The sequence below is a fragment of the Protomyctophum bolini genome (genome assembly GCF_963924005.1).
Source record: "Protomyctophum bolini genome assembly, chromosome: 12".
Classification (NCBI taxonomy): domain Eukaryota; kingdom Metazoa; phylum Chordata; class Actinopteri; order Myctophiformes; family Myctophidae; genus Protomyctophum; species Protomyctophum bolini.
The window spans coordinates 12,505,814-12,532,892 of NC_137873.1; the positions used below are offsets into that span (position 1 = coordinate 12,505,814).

Consider the following 27,079-nt stretch of genomic DNA (forward strand, 5'->3'; position numbering starts at 1 on the left):
GTCAGTCAGATTCAAAATGTAGTAAGGGCTAATGTTTTTCCACTTACTGTACTTTAATATATTTTTCATTCGTTTCATTCCGTAGAAACGATTTTGGCATGACGTGAATCGTACTTAATAATTCATTTTGTCAAAACGAGTACGCTAAAATTCATGAGCAAAGCCATAATAAATTAAACCAGTGAAAACGTTTTCAGATTAAAGGGTATTTTATGGTAGATAATAGCCATTATGGGCTATGTTGATTAAGGCTGATTCCAGACGATTTGCTGAGTCAAATCACACCGCGGTGGGGCACGTGGCAGTGAGCCGATGTCAGAAAGCATTTAACGTGCAGTGTGCAGATTCACATAATAGACCACTTGCACACACAAGCACAAACATTCATGTCAACACAGCAGTGCACGGTCGCTGTGTCGTTTGATTTTAGAGGACAACTTCCTGAATGTTTAGCAACCGTCTCTGTCTTCACAGTGTACGGCTGTACGCCAATTCAATCTCTGCTCTAGAAATAACTCCATTTGCTATTCCGATTTTAGAACTAGTAAACAGATACTTGCAAGTTTGAACACTCAAGTAACAGCCTACTGCTACCACCAACAACACAAAATGTCCAGTGGCGCATGGCACAAATAATAATAATAACAAATAATAATAATAATAATAATAATAACAATAATATGAAATAAAATGATAACAAAATGCTAAATTAAATGAAATTACACCAGTGGCTGAGGGAAGTGAAGATTTAGTGGGAAAACAAAGTGGAGTGTGGATGAAGTGAGATCTTTTTCAAAGTCAGTGGTTCTCAAAGTTGGGTCTGGGGGGGGGGGGGGGGGGGGGGGGGGTACCACAGGGTCATTTAAACAAAGTACATCAATGTATATGGATCAAATATGGCTATTTAAAAATAGCAGATCTACAGGCTCACAGCACGTCACTTCATGCCACGCTGAGAGCTTGTACATGTGCTATTTCATATATTGAAAGATTTTGAATAATAACAAAAACAAATACCATGCATTTTCTCTTCTGGGGGTCCCTGCATGGTAAAATACATTTCCAGATTGGGGTCCGTGGCCAAATGCATATCAATTTGGGGGTGCTCGACATGAACAAGTTTGAGAACCACTGATCTAAGTGACCGTGGCTGGAGTGTCACTAAGACGTTCTTTTATCTTTATCATCCTTCATGACCTAAAGTTTAGGTCCTAAACTATGTCCCCCTTGCCCTCCTGAATCCATGCACTCTGCAGTGCATCGATGATGAGTTGATGACTGACCATTACATAAGTCTTGTTTTCTTCCCATCGTGTTGCGTAATCTAACAATTTTGTTTCATCGTTATTGAGCAAATAAATAAAACATATATAACACTTCAGGAGGCAATGCCGGGGATTATTATTAAATACTTGTATGCTTCCCTTTACGTTTTATGTACGGTATATATATATATATATATTATGGTATTATGGCAATAAATCAACTCTAACCTTTTACATAACAGGCTTTGTGTGTGGGGCTGGCAGAGCCAGTGTCAGCTCTGTCCCACAGGGGAGGAGGGAGGGAAGGAGGGAGAGAGAAAGAGAGAGGGAGGGAAGGGAGGTTGGAGGCACTGACCTCTGCTCTTAAAGCCAGGGGCCTCATGTGGTACCTAGTGAATCCCGGGGCTGCCCTGCTCTGGGCCTGAGAAGGACCCCCGCCTTGGCTGTGAGTCTCCATCACACCTCGCTCCTGTCCTAGACGCCACTCCAGCTCATCCCTCTGACTGGACTGTGAGTGTGAGGTAGGTGGGTTGGGTGGGTGGGGTCGGGTGCGGTTGAGGTGGTGGTCGTTTGGGGGGGTGTCAGGGGTTAGAGGGTGGGGGTAGGGGTAGGGCGGGGTCAGAAGGGATGATGGGGGAAGATGGGGGGGGCGGGACGGTGTATGAGTTACAAAGTGGTGGGTGGATGATGGGTGTCAGGGGGGAGGTGGGGAGAGCATGAAGCAAACCATGGACATGAACACACATAAGACAAACCAACTAGAGGGAGGGTCCGGGGGTGGTAGTAAGGGCGGGGGGGTCGGGGTTATGAGCAAAGAAGGCAAGCAAAAAAACTAAAAATAAATATGGGTAAAAAAAGATTATGCAAGAATATGCAAGCAGAGATGGAGAAGTAAAAATAATAATAATAATAATAATAATAATAATAATAATAAAAAATAAATAAAAATCAACCGACAGCGTGGAGAGTGAGAGAGAGACAAAAACAAGCTAGAACATGAAGAAGAGTGCAAAGAGGAAGACCAACTTAAAGACGACGGCGTATGAGAGAGATGAGAAGAGGACGAGGATGAGGATGAACAAAATCATGGGCTGAAACATCTGGAGGGGTTGAGGAACACGTACAGCGAGGAGGAACAAAGGAGAGGGAGTCCAAGGGCAAGGGGGAGGAAAAGAATGCAAAACACTGGTTATGAAGCGCATGCAATGAGGGATACATGAGTTCCAAACCAACAGCTGAGAGAGAGAGACCACGGCAGACTGCAGCAGAGCAGCAGCTAGCTAGCTAGCTAGAGTAGCACGCTGACAAAAAGGTTCGTTTTAATAGCATGGCCGTGCACAGCCGCACGTGCACGTGAAAAGTTGAAGAAGCGTGAGCTCGGATCTTACACCCTATAGGTGAAAATGACACACAAGTTTGTGTTATTCAAAACAATAATAGTACTTTAAATACACTGTATATGGGCATGTTTGAGGTTTCACTCCTGGAACTCGATTTGTCAGAGCCACATGACTACGGAGGTTAGCTTAGACATTTGTCCCTTCCACCCAACTTCGCCAAGCAAAAAACAGGGAGCGTTGTTTGCGTGAAGCAAAAGCAGAAATAAAAACAAAAATAGAATTGGATAGAATGAACATGGAAGCAGCTTCAATCTACGGCGGCAAAAGTACGGTATAGCCTACGCCCTTTAAATTAACATGAAACATGAAATTTAACATGAAAAGCTGGATTGATGTCTTTCTTACATTCAACAGTTTGGTTCACAAAAAACACAAAAACACAAAGAAAGAAAACACAAAAACAAAAATGACACCCAAGACATTTTCAGCCCAATCATGCGAAAAACTTGATTGTGAACTTGTAAGCGGTATTTTGACGAGCTGACTCCCACAAAGCAGCAGGTTGACTTGAGTCTAAGCCAGTGTTACTGTTGATTTAGTCGACTATGATGAAAAATGTTCATCGACTACCTTTTTTCACTGACGAAAACTAAATAAAAACTACGCCATGATGACTAAAACTAAGACTAAAAATATTGACAATTTCATCAACAATTAAAACTAGACTATAATGTTAGGGAGGGACTAGTGGAGAACAGATCCAGTAGATATAAAAGACAAGTCATTTCATGTTTGGGTGCCTTCCGGTGTTGTGCTCTGAAAATAGCCGATCTACAAGCTCACAACGAGCGCTTTGAGCTTTAGATCGGCTATTTTCAGCATGACAGACAGACAGACAGACAGACAGACAGACAGACAGACAGACAGACAGACAGACAGACAGACAGACAGACAGACAGACAGACAGACAGAGCACACACACACGTCTTTGTGAATCGTCTTCGTGGCAACGGCATTCTTCTTTTATTCACACACACACATGCTGATGTGTTGGACGAACATAGATAGCAGCAGTGACACCAATTGTCATGTCGTTATAAGGCGTCAGGGCGTAGCAGGGCTCATATTATGGACATATTTGAAAGTTATTTATAGCATTTATAGCAACCAACACTGTAGAAAAAAAAAAAGAAAAGCTTTTAGTCCAAATGGAAGAATCTGCCCTCGTGCACTCTCTTAACACCTTCCCGGCACACTCCCAAGCACTTCCTCTATAGGGCCATGGCTGACTGGAAGCAGGGCGGGTTACAGATGCTACTGTATGCAACAGGGTGAAGGAGGCAGGCTATGTGGGTGGGTGTGTGCATGGGGATGCGGATGTGGATGCAAGTGCAGCGGCAAGCCATGGCGGTGGTGGTGGTGGTGGTGGTGGTGGTGGTGAATCAGGGAGGGGGCTGTGGGTGGTGGTGGTGCCAGGGGGGCTGAGCTGGGTGGCTCGCGGTGGGACAGCGCGCTGCTGTATCACCATGGATCGGTAATGGATGTCCGGTGGCTCCACAGAGGCTTGTTTGGCTTTATCGGTACACAATGTTTGAGGCTACTGCAAGTGCATGTTCAGATAGTAAGGGCTCTGGGTTAATTTAGCCATTCATTAACATGTTTCACAGTGCGCTAAAGCAGCACCAATGTCTTCTTTCTTCAGGATCAAAGCTGTGACCTGTGCTGTGGAAGCTGTGGCAGACATTTCTGTGTGGGCTGTATAGTATCTCTGACCGCCAGTGCCTTAAATTATAGCTCCTTATTTGCATGCCTTGCTTCCTTAGCATAAACATTAACATTTAAAATCCCTAAAATGATCTATTAATGACTGCTCCCTTGGGTGTGTTCAAATAAACAGGGCTCCGGCAACAACCCGCTGGTTTTTCGAAGGCTCTATAAATCGGGGCTCTTCCCGTGGATCAATGTTAAGAGCAACCAGTATTAGCCCAAAGTCGCTTGTCACAAACACCGTCTTTGCTCGATATTTTCATGAGCTCAACCTTTCTCTAGTGTCCTTCCCCCTTGTAGGTTGTGATACTAAACAGTGCTTTGTTGAAGGTGGTGAACGCTAATCAATATTACAATGCATGCCTTTAAAAGAACCATCTTTTTGCTCCAGCCATGATTAGCTAGGGTATTGAATTATTCATCCTGGCTATCTGCCATACTGCCGTACTCCTCCCTTATTTATACGCAATTATGCATATATATTTGAATATATATATATTTTTTGCAAAAGAAATAAGCAGAGAGCCGCCAGCGAAAGGCAACGTCCAGACGTAGCGCAGGTCGTGTCAACATACACGGGGGACAAGGTACAACATACAAGGTGGGCTATTTGTGGCGCTCACCTGGAAGTCCGTCACCAGGTCCCTTCCCAGGGTGCCTATGGGCGAGTCGCGGGACATGGAGGTGACGGTGGACAGGAAGCTGCTGGACTCGGTGAGGTTGGGCATGGGCGACAGGTCCTCCGCCCTGTCCCTCAGCCCATCACCCAGGTGGTCCACCTTCTCCACGAACGTGTGCAGCTCGCTGCGGAAGGCCTTCATGCGCGTGTTGACGGTGTCCAGGACCTGGTAGGGGGTCACAGTTATTATTACATCATCGTCTCATCGCAATTATTTGAGGTAATCGTCATAATCATTTCCATGTTGGATAAATGTTGGAAATAGCAGATCTACAAGCTCAAAATGCGTCACGTTGTGACATGCTTTGAGCTTGAAGAAACGTGCCACGTTGTGCCACGTTTAATTGTACTGTTCATATAAAGTATAAAGTTATTAGATTATCTAAGTTATTTGTCGTATCTGCACATTGCACCTTTTGTTCGCGTAGCCTAAAAGCTAAACAGATTACATTTATATTCACATGTTCCCACAATGTTCAAAACACATTAAATCATCAATCACAATTATTTGTGTGACAATGAATCGTCAAGCTACATTTGTAACGGTGACAGCCCTACCTGGGGGTCCCCTTTGGAGATCGCCCCCGAGCCTGCCTCCAGGACATCCCCGGTGGTCACCAGCAGCCGACCCTCCAAGATCAGACTGTCTGTGTCCGTGATCAAGCGGTCCACCGTCTTCCCCAGCCTCTCCGCTTCCCTCTTCACGTTGCTGAGCGACTCGCGGTCCTCCCTCCTGCGCCCGGCCGAGTCGCTGTGCGCGCCTCCGAGCTCGCTGCCCTCCGAGGGCTTAATGCTGCTGCCGAACCCAGAGGTGGTGGCCGTCCTCTCCAACAGGTCCTCCGAGTCGCTCTCGCCCCCGACGGGTCCCTCCCGCTTGGGCTGGAGCAGGAGGAGTCGCCCCGCCGCCACCTCCTCCTCGTCCTCTGCCACCACCTCCCCCCCACGGCGCCCCCCCACATCGCTCTCCGTGTCGCTGTCTCGCGGGCTGCCCGTGCGGAGGCCCAGGTGGGCGGCCAGGTCGCAGCGCTGCACGTTGGACAGCAGGACGCGGTTCTCGTACTGCAGCTTCATCACCTTCAGAATCAGAATGAGAATCAACCTTATTGTCACATCACAGTTTTAAAAAGTAAATAGTGGGTGAAATTAGTCTTTGTCCATAGTTCCCATCGTCTCATTTTTTCCAATGAAAGTTACAAGTAAAGGGTTTCACCTTGCCACTGAGCTCGTTGATCTGCATCCTGGCCGCTTTCAGCTCCTCCAGCGTCAAGCTGCCGCCGCCGGCCGACCCGTTGCCGCCACTCCCCCCGTTGCCGGGCTTGTACAGGATACCTTCTCCGCCGCCTTCCTCGCCTCCGCCGGAGCCGCTGCTGCTCGGGCCGAACTTGAAGCGGTTCAGCTCGGAGGTCAGCTGCTTGTTGTGGTCCTCGATCTCCGAGATGGAGCGCCGCAGAAGCTCCGCCTCCTCCTCCACGAACTGGAGATGTCGCCGCAGCTCGCCCGCAGACTCCAGGGCGTCGCCACCGTAGGGCGACGAGGGCATGCTGGGGGAGGGGCCAAGGGTGTTCTAGTTAAAGGACAATTTCGGAGTAGCCCTTTTTTCTATGATAATATATCCATGAAAGTAAAACTATTAGCATTTAAAAATATATACAGTATATAATAATAATACCAATTAAAACTAGCTGAATTAAAAAATAAATAAAACTAAAATTAAAAATACATTATTACTCGTAGAGAGTTAATTGGCTTATTATCAAATTGGGATAAGAAAGGGGAGAAAATATTTTCTTTTATCTGTGTGGGGCATGGGGTGTTCAGCAGCATAGTCTCTTCATTATTCGTTTTTGTGCCTTTTGCACGCAAACAATAGACCTCAGATCTCATGTTGTATCCAGTTTAATCTGTCATTTTACGTAAGGAATGGGATCTGAGATCATAAATCATAAAAATAATTGTGTATGCCTGCCCCTGAGATCACTGAAAATTTCAATAAAAAGATTTTGAATATAGGCCTATATATATATATATATATATATATATATATATATATATATATACAAAACTATTCTAACCTTGAGAAGGGCTCGCGCCCAAAGCAGTCCCTCTCATACTGGCAGCGGATGTCCTCGTTCTCCGCGCGCAGGCTGCGGTTCTCCACCTCCAGCTCCACGATCTTCCGGCCCAGGATGTTGGCCTCCTCCTCCACCAGCTTGAGGCGCAGCCGCAGCTCGGCCTCGCGCGTGCTGTGCGGGCCGCCGCCCACGCACTCCGCCAGCGGCAGCCCGGGGCTGTCCACGTCCCCGTACACCGACTTGTACTTCTGGAGCTCCTGCTCCAGCTCGTCCTTCTCTCGGCCCAGCTTGGCCATCTTCTTCCTCATCAGCGAGGACTCCTCCTTGGCAAACTGGAGCTGGCACCTGAGGTCTGCGCTGTCCTCCTGATGGTGGCGACAAGACAGTGTAAGGCCTCACTTACATATCGACATCGGAGGAAACCACCCAACTCCATTTTTGAGGTTTTAGATTTGTTTTTGCATAAATCAGTGCTATTGAAACTCCATTGGACCCTGAAGCTGTCTTCTAAAGCAACTAACTCCACCACCTCTCCCCCTCTTATGCAAGCAATTGGCAATATATAAAGTCACACCACCAACTTTGATGATGCAGTATTGCTTTGTTTTCATAATTTCCTGAAAAATGCATATTTTTCATTTCCTGACAAATGAACAGCAGAGATATACAATACAGAGTATTTCTCTCCTCTTGACCCTCTGATAAAAATCCAAGATGTTTAAATATGATCAAAGATCTTTAGTTGTCACATTTTCACGTGCAATTCAATGTCCATGCAACCTCTGTTTTCTGCTCCATTGTTCAACAGTTTTTCTTTGTGTCATTTCCACCAGGATTATGATGGGAAATAATCTCAAAGGCAATATAATTGTATTCTTAATAGTGACCGTGAGATAACTATGACTTCAAACACTTTAGATGTAAGTGAGTGTCGAAGTTTTCTCTTTTAAAAGTCTTCTACCATATTATGGTAGATGTCAAAGGGTGTCTAAAGTATTTTCAAAGTCTTCTCAAAGTCTTTAAAAAAAGGTATTCTAGTATAAAGCAGGCATTAAGGGATTCTAGATGTGATCATGACCTCACGTTAACCGACTAATTAATAACTATGGGAGGAGAGAGACAATCACGGCTTTAAATAAATTGCCCTAAATGAATTGCATTGAATTGAATGGGATGTATGGGGTGTTGTGCTAATTCGCTTATTTCCATCGCTCAAAATTATAATTTTTTTGTATATATCCTCTCTTCATAATGTAAATAATAACCCAAGCGGCACACTTTACTACGTATTTCGTTGTAAATAAGCGAATTAGCACAACACCCCATTCAATTAAATGCAATTCATTTAGGGCTTATGGTAGGGGAAATAGCCAATAAGGAGCTTTTGCACAAAATAACACCTGGACCTCTTTGATGGGGACGTAACAACTACAAAGAAAGGTAAGAAAGCCTTTTAGTATGGAATTCTCCTTTAATCTCTCACCTGAGAAGTGGACTTCTTGTCCTTGAACGTTTCCCTGCTTGCTCTTCTTCTGAGTGCAGTCTGTGGAGAGACACGAGAGAGAATGAAAGGTGAGCGAGCGCTGTGCACAGAAAGACAACCATTAAAGAGTGTGAGGACAACAGTGAGCGCTGTGCACAGAACCACAACCACGACAGAACTACAAAATGCCAGCTAATGCGATTCACGTTCACCTGAAACTCAGCCGCTGTGTGCAGCTTGTGACGAGTGCCACTGGGAACACAGGCCCACATTATTACCTCACGTTGATTCTATACCGTTTCGGATGGTCTTGTGCAGACATTTGCGATAACTGACGATGACAGTGATGACAATGTCTCTCCATTGCATCCTATGCAGGAAGCATAACGTCACATAAAAGACGAGAACAGTTGGCCCGGTAGATAATCGACAACATTTGTGACATTTATTTATCTACATTACATTACAACACAAAAGACTGGCCAATATGCCTGCAAAGATATTAAAATCACGGACACATAAAATCAAAGCAACTTTAGGGGCCTGATGTACCTTATTGCACACACACACACACACACACACACACACACACACACACACACACACACACACACACACACACACACACACACACACACACACACACAATAGCAGTGAGCTTTGAATTCTTTCCTGTGCGTGACACTGGTGGTCAACAGTTTAAACGTGGTTTTATGCCGCTGGCAGGTGAAAACACCCCGCCCTGCATGAGAGTGCATAATCTCAGTCATCCTTGATGAAAACCAGGGCTCTGTTGGTTTATGCAACGTCATGTATGGAGGGACGAAGGGGACATTAATCTATGAGGCGGTCTTACATAATGGCCCATTGGCAGGTCAAATCTGCATTTAATGAGGATGTATTTACTCGCCATGCAGATTGCAGAGATCACGTGACATAATAATTACAGTCTCAATGGGACACATGTGGCCTCTGTTAATAGCCCATATCAAGGGCTCACATCTGGCTGGGATCTGGGTCTTCGTGCAGAGACAGAGGGTAAAGGGTCCAGGTTACTTATCGAGATGATGCAATCGACCTACTGCATGTACAGTACATGTATATTGGAGTCTACTGGCTACAATATACGCAAAGACATGCGACGTGTCATTGGTCGCGTTTAGAGATGCACCGATCACGTTTTTTTGCTCCCGATCCGATCCCGATCATTTGAGTTTGAGTATCTGCCGATCCCGATATTTCCCGATCCGATCACTTTTTTTTGCTCCCGATACAATTCCGATCATTTCCGATAATTCTTCCCGATCAGATACATTTTGGCAATGCAGTAAGAAAAAAAAAGGGACTAAAACGGTTCCGAACTGCCACCCCGTGTCCGAAACGGTTGAGAAATGACAGAGTTACTGTGTGCCGGTCCCTCTACTGTACCCTCTACTGTACTGTACTGGCACACACGAAATCATCTAATTTAACAAGGCTTAAGTTGGTCACGTGCCAAAAGCGGTGGACAGAAACTGTGGACATTATGCTGTTGCCCCAACACGGGCAGAAACAAGGCCTTTTAACCAGGCTACTTACACACACTACAACTCGCTTACAATTCGCAAACCTGGCAACACTGCTCCGTGTTCTCATAGGCCCACCAGCCCCGCCCCCACACTCCTTTTCAGTCTCACAATCAGCCATCTTGCTTTTTAGGGCCCTCGCAGGATAACAGAAAGAAGGAAGGGGAGAAATTAGTGCTTATCCCTTCTAAATCCCTGTATTTACAAAATAAAACACTCAGCGAATCCCTTAGTTAAATCAACATTGTTCATTGTCCCTACTTGGACTGGGCCGAAATATTTACATTACACGTATAGCTTTTGCTAATTCCGCCTGCCAGCCCACCGCCGACTACACACGCCTGCACACACACACACACACACACACACACACACACACACGCCAACTACGTTCACTTAATGGGGCCAGTCCTTCACAGTGACACACGCGTTAGATGAACCACGCGACCGGGATGGTTTCTACCCCTCAATGTCGTGCATTTGCTGCGCCCTTCTAATGCTGCGCCACGCCTACTCTATACTGCTCCATGCGACTCGAACAGCGTCAGCAGCAGCAGCTCCGAGCCTCCGTCAGAAAGGCTGCCCACAGCACTGCACAGCCCCACACCCAAATGAATCGAATGAATGAATAAGGCGCTTATATCGCTTTTGCTCAGTGGATGGGACATTTACATTAAAAGCAATCGGATGGACGCGTGGATAACGGCATGGTTGTGTGCAATGATCGGAGGGAAAGCTTCCATAATCCATATAGCTTCCATGCTAGCTGCTTCAGACACGGGAGGGGAGGGAGAAATAGTGCGAAATAGCGCTTATGCAACAATTACCCTAAAACACAAACACCTCAACTCGATGTCATTGTGAATAAGAATTTCGAGCGAAATAATAATTTTTGGAAGGACACTTTCACCCAGTATCAAGCTAAATGTGGAAGCCGTGTGTGTCACACCAAAACGGGTGACCTATAGATTCCTGTAACCAGCCTCTCGCACTGCCTGCGAGTTGGCTCCGTCTAAGGCTCCGTCTCATGAGCAAATTTAGAACTTCCGGTCTGAGAGCTAGCAGATTTAAGACATCCGGTTGCTTTCAGAATAAAATAAGGTTATTTAATTCGTTAATTAAATAATTTTTACATTACATTATTAGTATTATTATTACATTACAGTTATTGTAAAGACACACATTATGTTTCTGTGTAAAAATAAGTAATTAAATAACATAAAAAAGTTATCTAAATGGATAAATGCTATTCACTGGAGTGCATGGACTTTATAAAGTGGACACTGGACAAAAGACGGCTCCGCCAGGCAACTATCTGGACATACCCACGCGTTTGGGAAGATGTCCTCTACCACCCCACAGTCTCCGCTAAGCGGGAGAGGTGTAAAATTCACAGCAGCAGAGCTTCTACTGGGGTCAATGCAAAAAAATGTACCGTTTCCGGACCCAGAATGGACACTGGACAAAGAGGCCTCCGCGAGGCAACTATCTGGACATACCCACGCGTCCGGGGAGATGTCCTCTACCACCCCACAGTCTCCACTAAGCGGGAGAGGTGTAAAATTCAGAGCAGCAGACCTTCTATTGGGGTCAACACTCAAAAAAGTGCCGTTTCCAGACCCAGAATGGACACTGGACAAAGAGGCCTCCGCGAGGCAACTATCTGGACATACCCACGCGTCCGGGGAGATGTCCTCTACCACCCCACAGTCTCCGCTAAGCGAGAGAGGTGTAAAATTCAGAGCAGCAGAGCTTCTACTGGGGTCAATGCAAAAGAAATTAACGTTTCCGGACCCAGACTGGACACTGGACAAAAGACGGCTCCGCGAGGCAACTATCTGGACATACCCACGCGTCCGGGGAGATGTCCTCTACCACCCCACAGTCTCCGCTAAGCGGGAGAGGTGTAAAATTCAGAGCAGCAGACCTTCTATTGGGGTCAACACTCAAAAAAGTGCCGTTTCCAGACCCAGAATGGACACTGGACAAAGAGGCCTCCGCGAGGCAACTATCTGGACATACCCACGCGTCCGGGGAGATGTCCTCTACCACCCCACAGTCTCCGCTAAGCGAGTAAATGGGTGCTTATATTTCTATGTGAAATGTGGTGATGCTGGCATCACAATAGATGCCAGCATCACGCTGCCTCCGTCTAATAAGCACATTTACAACTTCCTGTTTGGAAACCGAAACAGATGCTTCTGACATTTGCCTGTGCGTGCTTCATCGTTGTACTTCTGAACACATTTCCCAAATCTCAGTGATTTATCCACACATCGCTGTGTGTGTGTGTGTGTGTGTGTGTGTGTGTGTGTGTGTGTGTGTGTGTGTGTGTGTGTGTCGCGTCGCCCTCCAGCTGCAATTGCGAGTGTGCGCTGTGTGCAGGGCACACTACTGAGTTTAAAACCACAGCTGAAACATGAATTGGAGTCAATTCCCGCAATTTCCTTCTTCCCATATTGCGCTGCAACGACACTAGGATTGAGCCCCCCGAAGGGGGGCGAAATTCTAGTCATATACAGTTAATATGGGCATGTGTTTGTGTGCGTGTGTTAGGTTGCACACAGGTGGTGAAAAACAACCATGCTGTTTTCATGCTCATACCCAGCCAGCCAGGCAGGCACCCACACACATAAGTCCAAGGGACTGGCTTGCACCACTCAAAAAGTTTATTTATAGCATTATCTTTTATTCTTTTTTTAGCATATATTATTTTATTAGACATTTCTGCCTTTTCATTATTTAAAGGGGGAAAAAAAACCTTATATTGCTATTTTAATGTGCCTCATCATTATGTTCAAGGGAAAAATAATGCACCTATGCGCTCACACGTGGTGCAGAGTCGCAGCACATGCAGGGAGGAGAGGAGAGCTCACTGGGGAGAGGAGGGATTCCGTGTCGCACAGAAACATTTACAAAAGTTTACAATAAAGATCTCTGCATGAGATATTATGCTTATATTATTAGAAGAAGGGTTTCTATCTACAGTCATGGATTGGACATAGAGTATTTTGTTGGGACTTTTCAGACGGAATGTTCTTCTCCTGCTCCGGGTGGACAGAGCAACAACAACGAGTTGTTTTTGCTCTCTCTCTCCCTTTTTAGCACTCAAACAGCGAGTGCAGATGCAGAAGCAGATCTGAACAAGACGGTGCTTAGAAGCCTGTTGATTCGAGGTTACTCCGCTGTGTGTGTCTCTGTGTATGACGATCAATAATTATTCCACCGAGTGGTCTTTACGAGGGCTGGATTCTCCTCATCATCTCTCTCTCTCTCTCTGTGGTTCCTTCTTTTTAAAAGTCGCTTTAAGTGTCGGTTGTTTCAGTGCAGCCGCTGCCGCTTGTTGTCGTTAGCTTTCTGCTATTAGCCTACTAGCCACGCAAGGTACACGAACGTCGCCATTCGTCGCCCAATAGCAAATCTACAAGATCACAGCGCGTTGCGAAAGCAACTCTTTGTGAGCTTGCAGATCTGCTGTTTAGGGCCAACGTCACTGTCGTGCAACAAGTTTTCCTAGGAGCAGCAGCAAGAGGCTGTTTCGACTCAGAGGAGGATGTTTTGTTGTTAGGGACTGATCGTTATTTATCAAAGGTTGGTATGGTGCAAAAAAGGGGGGGGTCATTAAACTATTTTTGAGCCTGAGGGGGGGATATGTTTATTTTTATTTTGGCTTGGGGGAGGTTGTACAACTTTATTTTGCTGAATTTTGTATTTAAAAAATGTTTTGATTATTTTGTTTTTCATAGTGTTTCACTATATCTATCTATATAAAGTTTACCCTGTGTGGCGACTCTGGCGAGTGTACTTGGTATATTCCATGTGTGCGCAACTGCGCATGCAAATAGAACAGATCTACAAGCTAACAACGTGTTGCTTGGTGACACGTTGTTAGCTTGTAGATCTGATTCTGTTCTACCAGCAAAGGTCCCTCCCCCGGCCGCTGATGTAGTTTGCTACGTCTGACGTGTACCCACTTCAAAACAGCGCGGGACAGATTGATTCTGCGTTCATAACATTTCCAGTAGAAAAAGCGAAAAATGTTTCAAGCTATGAACCGCGATGTTTGAATTGTGGGCCAGCAGCAGCAGGCCGCTGAAAAGAGCGAGTGTTGTCGGTCAGAGTCAGAGAGGAGGAAGGCGAGGAGCTGCTTAGCCAGCAGGTTGACTGCTGAGGTTGCGCCGCATCACTGAGTCAGGAAAATGTCAGACTGAGATGATAATAACAACAATAATAATAATTTTGGGGCTGAGGTCGTGGATGATGTTAAGATATAAACTTCTCACAAGTTACTGTTTGTGACTGAAGTTGCTTGTGAACGAAGCTCCTCCACAGAGAAAGTAGCAAAACATCACAGGAACACCTTGAGGCCTTTATGTTGATGGGCATGGAACATTTTGATGGAAGAGACTCTACCGTCTTTGGACAACGCATCGTCAACAACTCAACATGGTGGCAGGCGAGACAGATTCTCATTCAGAATACGGTAGGGCTGGTCTAAAAGCATGCAGCTAATGCCAGCTATCGTGTGCATCTTTGCGCACTCGCATTGCAATGGTGGATTGTTGGTGTGTGCGTCACAGTAGCCAGGGCTGGCCTGCCATGTCTCACCCTTTGAGTGTGACAGTCACGCAATTTAACCCTGCGGTGCCATGTACTTTTGTCTGCGTATGTGGTTGTAATAGATTAAAGAAAGAGTTATACTATTCGTTCGGTGGTGCCTGGCTGGCTAAATGAGCCGAGCAGGCAGTTGAACGTTGGGGTTGCGCAAATTGTGCTTTTCTCTGTGGAGTATGACGTTGTAGTATTATGGTATGCGACTGCCCGACTGCGTGACATATTTATTTAGCATTCATTCATTTTCATCATCCTGGGCTTGGGCACAGAGGCGAGGGGTGCCCACTGCCTTGGCAGCTTGGCTAGAATGACTTTACGCACGAGGCTCACCTTAAAAATAGCCATGTATCTAAGCTCATACATTTGCGTTGCGTCATCAGCGTGTTGTTGTGAGCTTGTAGGTCTGCATATGCTATTTTCGAAGCTGCCAGATTCATATTTACATCTTTAGTTGGAAGAATGCAATGGCATATCATCAGTGTTGAGTGTTGACTATAATGTAATGACGGATATGGAACCAAATGAACCCCAGACGGCCGCCGCCTAATAAACGATTACGTTATGCTGCTATACTGTTGGTGTGAATATAAAATAAATATGGTCTATGGTGTTTGTTGGGGGGGGGGGGGGGGGGGGGGAGGTCATATATATTCTTCCAGTCCCTGAGGGGGGGTCCCGAAAAAATATTTGGAGGCTGGGGGGGGGATGAGGTCAAATAAAAAAATGAAATCACATCTGCACCACCCCCCCCTGGTGGATAAATAACGATCAGTCCCTTATTATGAACCAATCTGTATTAAAAAACAAAACAAAAGACTCGGGAGGATGACTTTAAGACTTATAGATGGTCACGTTTCTTCTGTAACGTTAAATACAATTATGAAATGATTTAATAAAAATAAAAATAAAAAATATTTAATAAATAAATATTTCCCGATATTTTTTTCCCGATCCCGATCTTTTGAAAATGACGTGATCGGGCCCGATCGATCGGTGCATCTCTAGTCGCGTTGTCCGACTATTTCAAACCTTAACCTCAGTCTTAACCAGCCACGCAAGTCCCCTAACCTCATATCATTCTTAACCGGCCACGTAAGTCCCCTAACCTCCTATCAGTCTTAACGGGGCATGCAAGTCCCCTAACCTCAAATCATTCTTAACAGGCCACGTAAGTTCCCTAACCTCATATCATTCTTAACCGGCCACGTAAGTCCCCTAACCTCATATCAGTCTTAACCGGCCAGGTAAGTCCCCTAACCTCATGAGTCATATCATAACCTTAACCGGCCTTAACCTTAACCGGCCACGTGAGGCAGTTTCCTAATTGCAGCCAGGAGGCTCCAGTATGCAGTAGCTAGTTTGATTGCATCGTTTTGATAAGTAAACTACTGGTTCATATCGGTTGATAACATTCGAAGTGGGTGCAGGATCAGCAAACTACAAGTGGAGATGGATATTAATTCTGCATTGAAATGAGGGGTCATAAATACACTGCCGCCAAAGAACAAAACAAAAATATCCATTGATTCAAGGCTTCATGGGGTGTGTAATTGATAGAAAATAATTATGTTTTGGGTGAACTACTAAGTAAAAAAATTGAGTATTTTTTCCACCACTGCATATTACAGAGAGAGGCTCGGTTTGACAGACATACAGACTTGTTTTGGTTCCCGGCTCAGATTCAACAACACGCAGCATTCATTCATTCATTCCCACGATGCTCTCTGGGGGAAGCATCTGCCTCAACGCTTCAAAATCTGTCCACTAATTCAGAGCACACAAAGCCTGGATCAAATGAGGCCGCTCTGCACGCTAGCACAGAGACTTATAAGACACTAAAATTAAACCATTCATTTTCATTTAAAATCTGTCAGTTCTCTCACAGCGTTTCACACATTAATGTCCCTGAAAGGCTATGAGAGGGAGGGAAGGAGAGAGAGGGAGAAACAGAGAGAGAGAGAGAGAGAGAGAGAGAGAGAGAGAGAGAGAGATAGAGAGAGAGAGAGAGAACGAGAGAACGAGAGGGCGCAAGCAGCAGAGAGGGTGAGAGAAGCAAGGGGATTTAGAGTACGGCCCGGGTGGACAGTGACAGGGAATGAGTGAGAGAGAGGACAGGGAGGGAGAGAGGGAGGGAGAGAGAGAGTAATTGAATGAATGACACAATCCTGTGTAGTGCTTTCCAGGGTGAAGTGTTTGTTCCACAGGCAGATTGCTGGCATGGGGGTGATATTGGCAGGATGTGATGAAAGCCAACCAGCTGAGATGTTTGATTCCACTTCAATGTCCCTCCATTTCATTAAAAAAACAAACTTTGTTAAAACAAATGCTTGTGACTGATTGGGTTTAATTGAGGTTAATTGACATGGCAATGAAGACTAACATATAAACGCTAAAGGTGTGTAAAGGTTCACCCTTATATATGGTCCGTCACGTACAGATGTGACATAGACAAACATTTTCTAAATTGCTCAAAATATTCCACATTTTTCAAAAATGCCTCTGATAAATAATACATTTAATGGTCAAAAACTATAAAATTATAAGCATAAAATAGGGCTAAAGTAGCTACAGATTTTACTATCTAAGTACAGTCAAGGTCACCTGGAACCGTCACAAGGCGACTGAAGGTCACACTGATATGACCGTTGTTGTGGACATCAAGCTTCTCTCAGTTAGTCACTTCTATAAAAACAAAAAGAAAAAAAGGGAGAACTCATTACACAAGAAGCAGCGTGGCACCGGCCTCAACAGACCGCCGAGCAGTTTGAGTCAGTCCTCATGGCCAGGCAGATGGAAAGTGTGAGGTGGAGCCCATTCTGCCCAGGGCGGGCGAAGACACACACACACACACACACACACACACACACACACACACACACCCACCCACCCCACCGGCTGGCGCTGCGACAAGGACAGGAAGTCCACTTAGCAACCGTACCCAAAACATGAATGAAAACAGAGGTGGGTGGGTGGGCGGGGATGACTTCTAGTTGTTTCCTCCCTCTTCCATGCGAGAAGGAAAGTATTTGAGCTGTATAATCTTTAGAAGTGGTCGGTGCATTTGCCGTTACACAGTAATGTGGACAATTTTCACACTTTCAGAGTTAAAATATCTTGGCATTTTACACTATACAAGTATAAATCAGGCTTAATAGACCTAATGCGCATAGAAACTAGAAACAAATCATCCTACACTGCCATAACAAGTTAGAAAACAAGTCATCTTACACTGCCATAACAAGTTAGAAAACAAGTCATCCTACACTGCCATAACAAGCTAGCAAGCCATGAAGCCATCCGTCCATTCTAGACTGCCAGTGGGGATGGTTGGTTGTTGCTGTGTCAGGATCTCTCTCCGACACTTTCACAGCAGTCATAATTGTTTTTACGGTGTGGCCAGAGGCCAAAGCCGTCCAGAAAAGGGATTGTCTGTATGCCTGTCCCTGTCAAAAGTAGATCCATCACAAGCTCACGGTGCCAGATGCATGAAACAGAACCACCCTCGGGGACCATTAAGTGAACTCAGCATGAAGGAGGGAAACGCTTGGCGAGGTGAAAACTCGTGATGAATGTGAAAGTTGTATCACAGAGTTGCTAATCTATGCATACGGTTATTTTTAGGCGTGCTATGGCGGCCGGCAGGGCCTCTAAGGGTGGTGGTGATGGCGAGTCGTGTGTCGTCTGGTCGGCGCTTTAACAGCCATGGCTTAATTTCTCCGGCTGGTGACAGCTAATCTCTCCAGGGAGACAGCGGATTACAGCGTCTTGCACGCAGCGCCTCGGGAGCCCTGTCTACCATTACAGGGGATCCCTGCTTAATGCGTTTAGTAGTAAATCTGAAGTCACATGGGGACACGAGGACGACAGTGACATGCCTCAGGAATATTATCAACAATGTCGGGGAGGCTCACAGTGATCCATGTCTTTGTTGGTTTATAATTATATGGCATGAGTGGTTCTCAACCAGTGGCCCTTGGACCACCAGCGGTCCTTGAGGGGGTTCCACGTGGTCCCCAGCTAAACGATGGAGAGTTGGTAACCAAATGGACCCTTATAGATCTTTAACTCTTGAGTGTAAAATGAAAAGTCAATTTTTCGCTCACAAGAGTGAAATTATTGTTAAACATATATGCATTACTTACAAGAAGTTAGTCTACACAATTAGAGAATGTAAAGTAATTGTTATTTCGATCAAAGTGTGCCCGTTATCTCTTCTATGGTACCACATCAATATAGCATGGAATTGTGGACAAAATCTTATCCAACGATAACAAAATATTCTTTCGTTTTGTGTTTGAGAGGTAAAATGTCATCAAATGGTGGTTCGTGGCTCAAATGCTGAATAAACAATGGGCCTTGGTATGAAAAACCTAATTTGAAAACCACTGTCCTCAAAGCATGCTAGCAGTCTATAAGTGTGTGTGTGTGTGTGTGTGTGTGTGTGTGTGTGTGTGTGTGTGTGTGTGTGTGTGTGTGTGTGTGTGTCCAGCGTTAATGTCGCAAACCGTTTGCACCGATCAATCAGCATCACATTTCTTGTACATACTGCCAGTAGGCCACATAAGTACCTCCACTAATTGAGGACATGATGTTTCGTACTTTATGAAATATTTCACTTTAATTCCATAATGGAAGTCAATGGGTCTCGGATTCGGCTGGAAGCTTGCCCAAATTTGTAGTCACTGCCTGGGGGGGCGATGCCTCGTGGCGTTTGGGAACGATGCCCGTTTGGAACACTTTCCCCTCTGGTTATGCAACACCCGTTGTACCCACTGATGTGCCCAGTGTACCCGCTGTTGTACCTGCTGGTATACCCACTGTTGTACCCGAGTACCTAGCGCTGTACCCTTTATCATAGTACATAGTACTCAGTAAAACGACATCAGGGATCTCCATAATGAGCATAACATGGCATAAAACATTTGCATTGGGGCCAACAATATCTCCCCCTCTTTTTAAATAATAAAGTCTAATGAGGGCTTTTCATCTCTCCAAAGCTCAATTAAAACACCACAATATGAGGGCCCTGCTACCCTCCGAAGGCAACTTAACAGTAACTCATTTTTGGCTTACGTGTTTATTCACTTTCAACCAGGTGTAAATAGCCGACTGTGAACTTGTAGATAGGCTATTTTTGCCGCACACGACCTTCATAACCTGACATAACGTATGAAACGGGGCTCATGGTTGGTAAAGGCGGTCATGCCAAGGTCAAGTGTGTACAGTTCCATTATACTGTAGTAATAATAATAATAATAAAACTTTATTTGTATAGCACCTTTCATGACATGAAATGCAGCTCAAAGTGCTTTACAGAGAAATGGAGGATAAAAGAAAAGCAAGGCAACAACATTAAAAACAAGCAGTAATGCAATACAGTGAGGACATTTTTGAATAACAAAAATAAAAAAATAAAAGATCAATTAAAAGCAATGTTGTAGAAGTGGGTCTTGAGCTGAGCTTTAAAAATGTCTACAGAGGCTGCCTGACGAAGGTACAGTGGGAGCTTGTTCCAGGCCGACGGCCCGTAGAAGCAAAAAGCTGCTTCCCCGTGTTTTTTAGTTGCCATTTTTTTTGGCAAAGCGAGCAGGCCGGCAGTGGAAGACCTTAGGGGGCGGTTTGGGACATATTTAGGCAAGCAGTCATGTAGGTAGGAAGGTGCGAGACCATTGAGAGCTTTATAGACAAGTAAAAGAATTTTAAAATCAATCCTAAAAACAACCGGAAGCCAGTGCAGTGATGCCAAAACTGGAGTAATATGTTCTCTCATCTTAGTTCTAGTTAAAACTCTGGCTGCTGCATTTTGGACAAGTTGTAGTCTGTCAGTTGTTTTCTTAGGCAGTCCTGAAAAAAGTGCATTGCAGTAGTCAAGCCGAGAAAAAACAAAGGCGAGGATTAGCGTTTTTGCATCGTCCAAGGACAAATAGGCTCTGATTCGTGCAATATTTCTAAGGTGAAAAAAGGCAATCTTGGTAACATGATTAATGTGTGAATTGAAATTCAATTCAGAATCAATAATAACCCCCAGGTTCTTTACTTTACTGTTACTTTCTACAGTCAGGTTACCAAGTCTGCTTATTATTGATTCTTTCTGCTCACTAGAACCGATTATGAGAACTTCTGTCTTATCCTCGTTTAGCTTGAGAAAGTTCTCACTCATCCAACATTTGATGCTAGACAGACAGGTCAACAGCGGGTCTAAAGCACATGGATCATCTGGAGCCACAGAAAGATAAAGTTGGGTATCATCAGCATAGAAATGAAAATTGACTCCGTGATTGGTAATGAGTTCGCCCAATGGCAGTATGTACAAGGAGAAAAGCAGAGGGCCAAGAATCGAGCCCTGTGGAATACCAGAGCTGATGTCGTGTTTGTCTGAGTCAAACTCGGCTAGATTGACAAAGTAACTTCTGTTTGATAGGTAGGAGGAAAACCAGGACAGGGCCGTACCAGACAGGCCTATCCAGTGCTCCAGACGCTGTATTAAAATTGAATGATCAATCGTGTCAAATGCAGCCGTTAGATCTAGGAGTAGGAGAACAGATACATGTTTCTTGTCAGCAGACACCCTAAGATCATTAATTACTTTTACAAGTGCTGTTTCTGTGCTGTGACCTTTCCTAAAGCCAGATTGGAATTTGTTGTGCACATTGTTGTTCTGTAGAAACACATCCAATTGATGAAAGATGCATTTTTCTAAAACCTTGCCCAGAAAGGGTAGATTTGAAATGGGTCGATAGTTACCCAAAACAGAGGGATCAAGATTGTGTTTCTTGAGTAGGGGCCTAACTACAGCAGTCTTCAGTGAGTCTGGAAAGACACCTGATTGTAGAGAGCTGTTTACAATTTTTAGGATATCTCCAATCACACTGTCCAAGACCTCTTTGAGAAAGGTGGTGGGAATTTTATCCAATGAACAGGAGGATGATGTCATCTGTGATATGGTTTTGCGGAGTTCATCTTCATCAATTGCGCAGAACGTTAATAGGCTCCCCCTGGAGAGATCTACTCTGTGACCATTAGCTGCTGTTTGAGGGTTTGCGCTAGCAGCAGCACCATTCATAATATCAGCTCTAATGTTAAAAATTTTGTTATCAAAAAAGCATGCAAACTCATTACACTTAGCTTTAGAGGCCGGGAATGACTGCTTGTAGGACTGGGGGGGGGTTAAAAGTCGTTCAATGGTAGAGAATAGGACTCTGGCATTTTTCTTGTTCTCATTAATAATGCCAGAGAAATATGAAGAAACATAGTAGTGCGAGACAAAAGTCGATAAAGGTAAGGAGGGGAATATGAAAAAGCATAAACACTACCAAACATCACACAATCCATTACTTCCACTGTAATGCAGCACAGGAGATGAACGGTTGTGTCTTCTGTGTGGTTTGACAAGCTGCTGTCGAGATATACCGATATCACCTCCAGATTTGACAGATTTCACAGTCCAGTACAAAGACAACACCTCACAGTTAGTGGCCTACAGAGGGACAGCGCCAGAAGACACCACATGAAGAGATCTGTGTACACTACAATAATGGTTCCCAGACGTATTAGCCCAAGACAAAAAAAGAGAAATTAGATGTTTGCCCGGGGCCGGAACCCAAACTAGTGACAATAGCAGATCTACAAGTTCATAATGCGTCGCTTCACGCCGCGTTGTGAGCTTGTAGATTGGCTATTTGTATTACTTCTTAAATATTTGTTTTCTAATGTATGGAATTTCTTAGATTTCTTCATGAGATCACTGCATGGAAGAAAAAAAAGCATTGAATTTTGTTTTAAATTCACGATTTTCTTTTCCATTTTGGGAATGTTTTTGAAAATGTTTTGAAATAATAATCATTAAAAACAACATAAAGTGTAAACAATAAAGACACAAAACAATCCACAAATGGGTCCCAACCCAGTGTAATACGCAGTGAAACCATGAACCACTTTTTTTTTCAAAATGCAAACGAACGCTCGGGGTCTTTGCTGGGTGTGCAGGAGTATACTAGTCGTAACAGATGGAGAGTGTTGAGTATGCCTGGAGTGGCAACAGGATGTGCACCGATAAAACGCTCAGTCATTAATACAAGATGGCCCTCAGGTTGCCACTTGCCACCCTGCTCCCCTCACCAATCTGATGTCTCTGTCTTCCAGCAGCACGCTGCATGCTGATAAAAAGACAGGCACGCCCTTAATACATTCACACATGCACTTGCATCACTACACTTATGAGGACGTCAACAATCTTAGGACTTTATAAATGCCAGTCTATACACGTATGAAACCACTTCTAACCCGAACACTGAAGCCTACCTAGATGTGCGTCGTCGTTGCGTACTTACAACAAGCCCCACTTATAGGCATAACTCCAACCCTAAGCCTTAACCCCACATTTTACTATACTTGTGGGATCATTTGGCCCTCACAAATACAGAAATACAGTACAAGTACTCGCACACACACACACACACACACACACACACACACACACACTTAGCCTTCCCCCTACAGTACATCTCCGGTGTCCTTCACCGGAGATGTTGTACGTGGTGGTGGCAGGAAATGGGAGGCGGAAGGAGGGAAGGAAGGAAAGCAGAAAGACGGCAGAGAGAGGAGGACACAGAGACGCTACAGTACAGTACGGTACAATTGGGCAGGAGGAGGACACAGAGAAGCTACAGTAGAACAGAGGCAGGAGGAGGCGGACAGGCCGTGACAGAGACACAGGCTGACCGTCAGGGAGGGTCCCATGGCGCCCGGGAGGCCCTCCCGGTTCATCAAGTCCAGACTGGGTAATGAATGACTACAATCTGTAAATCCCACTGGCTGGCAGCAGGCCAGGGAGGCTGACTGACTGTCTGCCTGACTAACTGCACCAGCTGGCTCTGCCCCTACAGAAGCAGTCAGCCTGCCTGCTGCCTGCTAGCACCCTGCACCCATTCTCAACCGCTGGTGGGCCGTGAGCCATAAGAAAAAAAAATAGATGTGTGTGTGTGTGTGTGTGTGTGTGTGTGTGTGTGTGTGTGTGTGTGTGTGTGTGCTTACATTTCTATACTTTGAGGGACAAATACTGCCACAAGTATAGTAGAATTTGAGAACTAGACATTGTGAGCTCTTTACCAGAGAAAATGGTTGTTTGTGAAGTTACAGGCGTACAATTAGGCCAAGATTCTGGTTGTTATGATTACGCATTTTAGAGGTTATAAGGGGATGTGGTGGTTTGGGGTTTAGAGGATAGGGTGAGGGGTTGTGGTGGTTTGGGGTTTAGAGGATAGGGTGAGGGGTTGTGGTGGTTTGGGGTTTAGAGGATAGGGTGAGGGGTTGTGGTGGTTTAGAGGATAGGGTGAGGGGTTGTGGTGGTTTGGGGTTTAGAGGATAGGGTGAGGGGTTGTGGTGGTTTGGGGTTTAGAGGATACTAGGGTGAGGGGTTGTGGTGGTTTGGGGTTTAGAGGATAGGGTGAGGGGTTGTGGTGGTTTGGGGTTTAGAGGATAGGGTGAGGGGTTGTGGTGGTTTGGGGTTTAGAGGATAGGGTGAGGGGTTGTGGTGGTTTGGGGTTTAGAGCATATATAGGGTGAGGGGTTGTGGTGGTTTGGGGTTTAGAGGATAGGGTGAGGGGTTGTGGTGGTTTGGGGTTTAGAGGATAGGGTGAGGGGTTGTGGTGGTTTGGGGTTTAGAGGATAGGGTGAGGGGTTGTGGTGGTTTGGGGTTTAGAGGATAGGGTGAGGGGTTGTGGTGGTTTGGGGTTTAGAGCATATATAGGGTGAGGGGTTGTGGTGGTTTGGGGTTTAGAGGATAGGGTGAGGGGTTGTGGTGGTTTGGGGTTTAGAGGATAGGGTGAGGGGTTGTGGTGGTTTGGGGTTTAGAGGATAGGGTGAGGGGTTGTGGTGGTTTGGGGTTTAGAGGATAGGGTGAGGGGTTGTGGTGGTTTGGGGTTTAGAGGATAGGTTGAGGGGTTGTGGTGGTTTGGGGGTTATGGATGATTTATACATAGTTGAATGCCGGTGTTGTGCACCAAAAATGGTCAAACTACAAGTTCACGACGCATCACGATGCGTCCTCACAAGTAATACCAACATTAGTGTGTGTGTGTGTGTGTGTGTGTGTGTGTGTGTGTGTGTGTGCGACTGCGTGCACATGCAAAGTGTGTCTCCCCACCAGTCTATCCACCTGTCTCTACCTTTGATCCGTCTATGTGTGTAAGTATTACACACATAGCATTACGAGCTGCTATTATGGTGCGTACGTGCGTGCATGTGTGAAACGGGGACTCATGGGGAGTGTTTTCATCGGTTGAATAAACATGCATCATACAGCCAGTACCTTGGCGCTCAGTGTAGGAGTAAATCACATTACTACCAAGCCCCAGAAATAGCACGGTGGCTTATACACCCCCCACACACACACACACACACACACACACACACACACACACACACCCCTGTATGTCTGTCTTTCAGTGGAACCAGACCGACACGGTCTGGTCCAGAATCCCCAAAACCCACCACAAGAAGCCTTCAGACTTGTGTCATGACTGACACTATCACACTGTCCTTCTGTCTGCGTCAATAACTTACAAACAAATACATTAGGGGAGAGAGGATTATGAGCAAAGCAAGAAATGCTTGCTTTGCCAAGGACCCCGAAATAGCCATATAGCCTCTGGCTGCCTGCAAGCTGCAGCCCCCCGATTGTGAAATGAAATTAGAAGAAAAACAAAAAGGAATACAGACAAAGTAAAAGCAAAATTCAAAATAACCAAAAAGCCAAAATATCTACAAGACCATGATCACGCATCGCGATTCAACACCATGAACTTGTAGATTTTGTGGTATGCTAGTTATATTACTTTATATGTATTATTTGTGTTTCCTCTCCAATGAAAAAAAATCCGCACTGCCATGTTTTCATGAGACACCAGGGGCACTTTCCTCAGAACCTAATCCCAATGACATCACGCAGTGACGTTGGTTCGCCAAAACCTAAAAGGAACAATAAGGCTGTGTTTCTGTGTACTTACACTAACGCTACACGGCTTGGCCTGTTTATTCATTCTCTATAACACCCTGATTTCACAACAGTGGGTCGGGACACATTTATAGGCGTCCCTTTATTTTTCCATTTCCTACATTTTGGTTTTAATTATTGTATTAAAATGTCTCTCTCGGATTCATCCAGGGATGTCCGTCTTAGTGGGCAGAATTTATGTTGGTTGAAATCAGGCGATATTCTGGATCAGATAGGACTAGTCTAGGTTTGACTTGATCTGGATCAGATAGGACTAGTCTAGGTTTGACTTGATCTGGATCAGATAGGACTAGTCTAGGTTTGACTTGATCTGGATCAGATAGGACTAGTCTAGGTTTGACTTGATCTGGATCAGATAGGGTTAGTCTAGGTTTGACTTGATCTGGATCAGATAGGACTAGTCTAGGTTTGACTTGATCTGGATCAGATAGGACTAGTCTAGGTTTGACTTGATCTGGATCAGATAGGGTTAGTCTAGGTTTGACTTGATCTGGATCAGATAGGACTAGTCTAGGTTTGACTTGATCTGGATCAGATAGGGTTAGTCTAGGTTTGACTTGATCTGGATCAGATAGGGTTAGTCTAGGTTTGACTTGATCTGGATCAGATAGGGTTAGTCTAGGTTTGACTTGATCTGGATCAGATAGGATTAGTCTAGGTTTGACTTGATCTGGCCACAATCCAGACGTCTCTAATTGGTCCAGGTCCTGGCCGAGCTTGCTGGGATGGTGGGGTGGATCTATAACAGCCTAATGTGAATTCAATTTGCTGTTTCAAAATTAATGGTGCACAGAATGCATGCAGACGGTGGGGACAGGACATAATGCATGCAGACGGTGGGGACAGGACATAATGCATGCAGATGGTGGGGACAGGACATAATGCATGCAGATGGTGGGGACAGGACATAATGCATGCAGATGGTGGGGACAGGACATAATGCATGCAGATGGTGGGGACAGGACATAATGCATGCAGACGGTGGGGACAGGACATAATGCATGCAGATGGTGGGGACAGGACATAATGCATGCAGACGGTGGGGACAGGACATAATGCATGCAGATGGTGGGGACAGACATAATGCATGCAGATGGTGGGGACAGACATAATGCATGCAGATGGTGGGGACAGACATAATGCATGCAGATGGTGGGGACAGACAGACATAATGCATGCAGATGGTGGGGACAGGACATAATGCATGCAGATGGTGGGGACAGGACAGAATGCATGCAGACGGTGGGGACAGACAGAATGCATGCAGACGGTGGGGACAG

At 45.3% G+C, this 27,079-nt stretch overlaps 1 protein-coding gene across 2 annotated transcripts in view; it reads right to left on the bottom strand.

The window, feature by feature from the left end:
- Positions 1-27,079, bottom strand: part of mtcl1 (microtubule crosslinking factor 1) — a 90,772-nt gene that overhangs the window by 29,618 nt on the left and 34,075 nt on the right. The window contains exons 4-9 of one of the 2 annotated variants that reach the window (XM_080778359.1): positions 8,607-8,666; positions 7,124-7,488; positions 6,262-6,592; positions 5,610-6,125; positions 4,996-5,217; positions 1,621-1,773 (exon numbers count right to left, since the gene is read on the bottom strand). In XM_080778359.1, coding sequence (XP_080634485.1) covers positions 1,621-1,773; positions 4,996-5,217; positions 5,610-6,125; positions 6,262-6,592; positions 7,124-7,488; positions 8,607-8,666 — 1,647 coding nt within the window. The remainder of the gene's footprint in view (positions 1-1,620; positions 1,774-4,995; positions 5,218-5,609; positions 6,126-6,261; positions 6,593-7,123; positions 7,489-8,606; positions 8,667-27,079) is intronic. The other variant, XM_080778360.1, reaches the window with a different exon arrangement.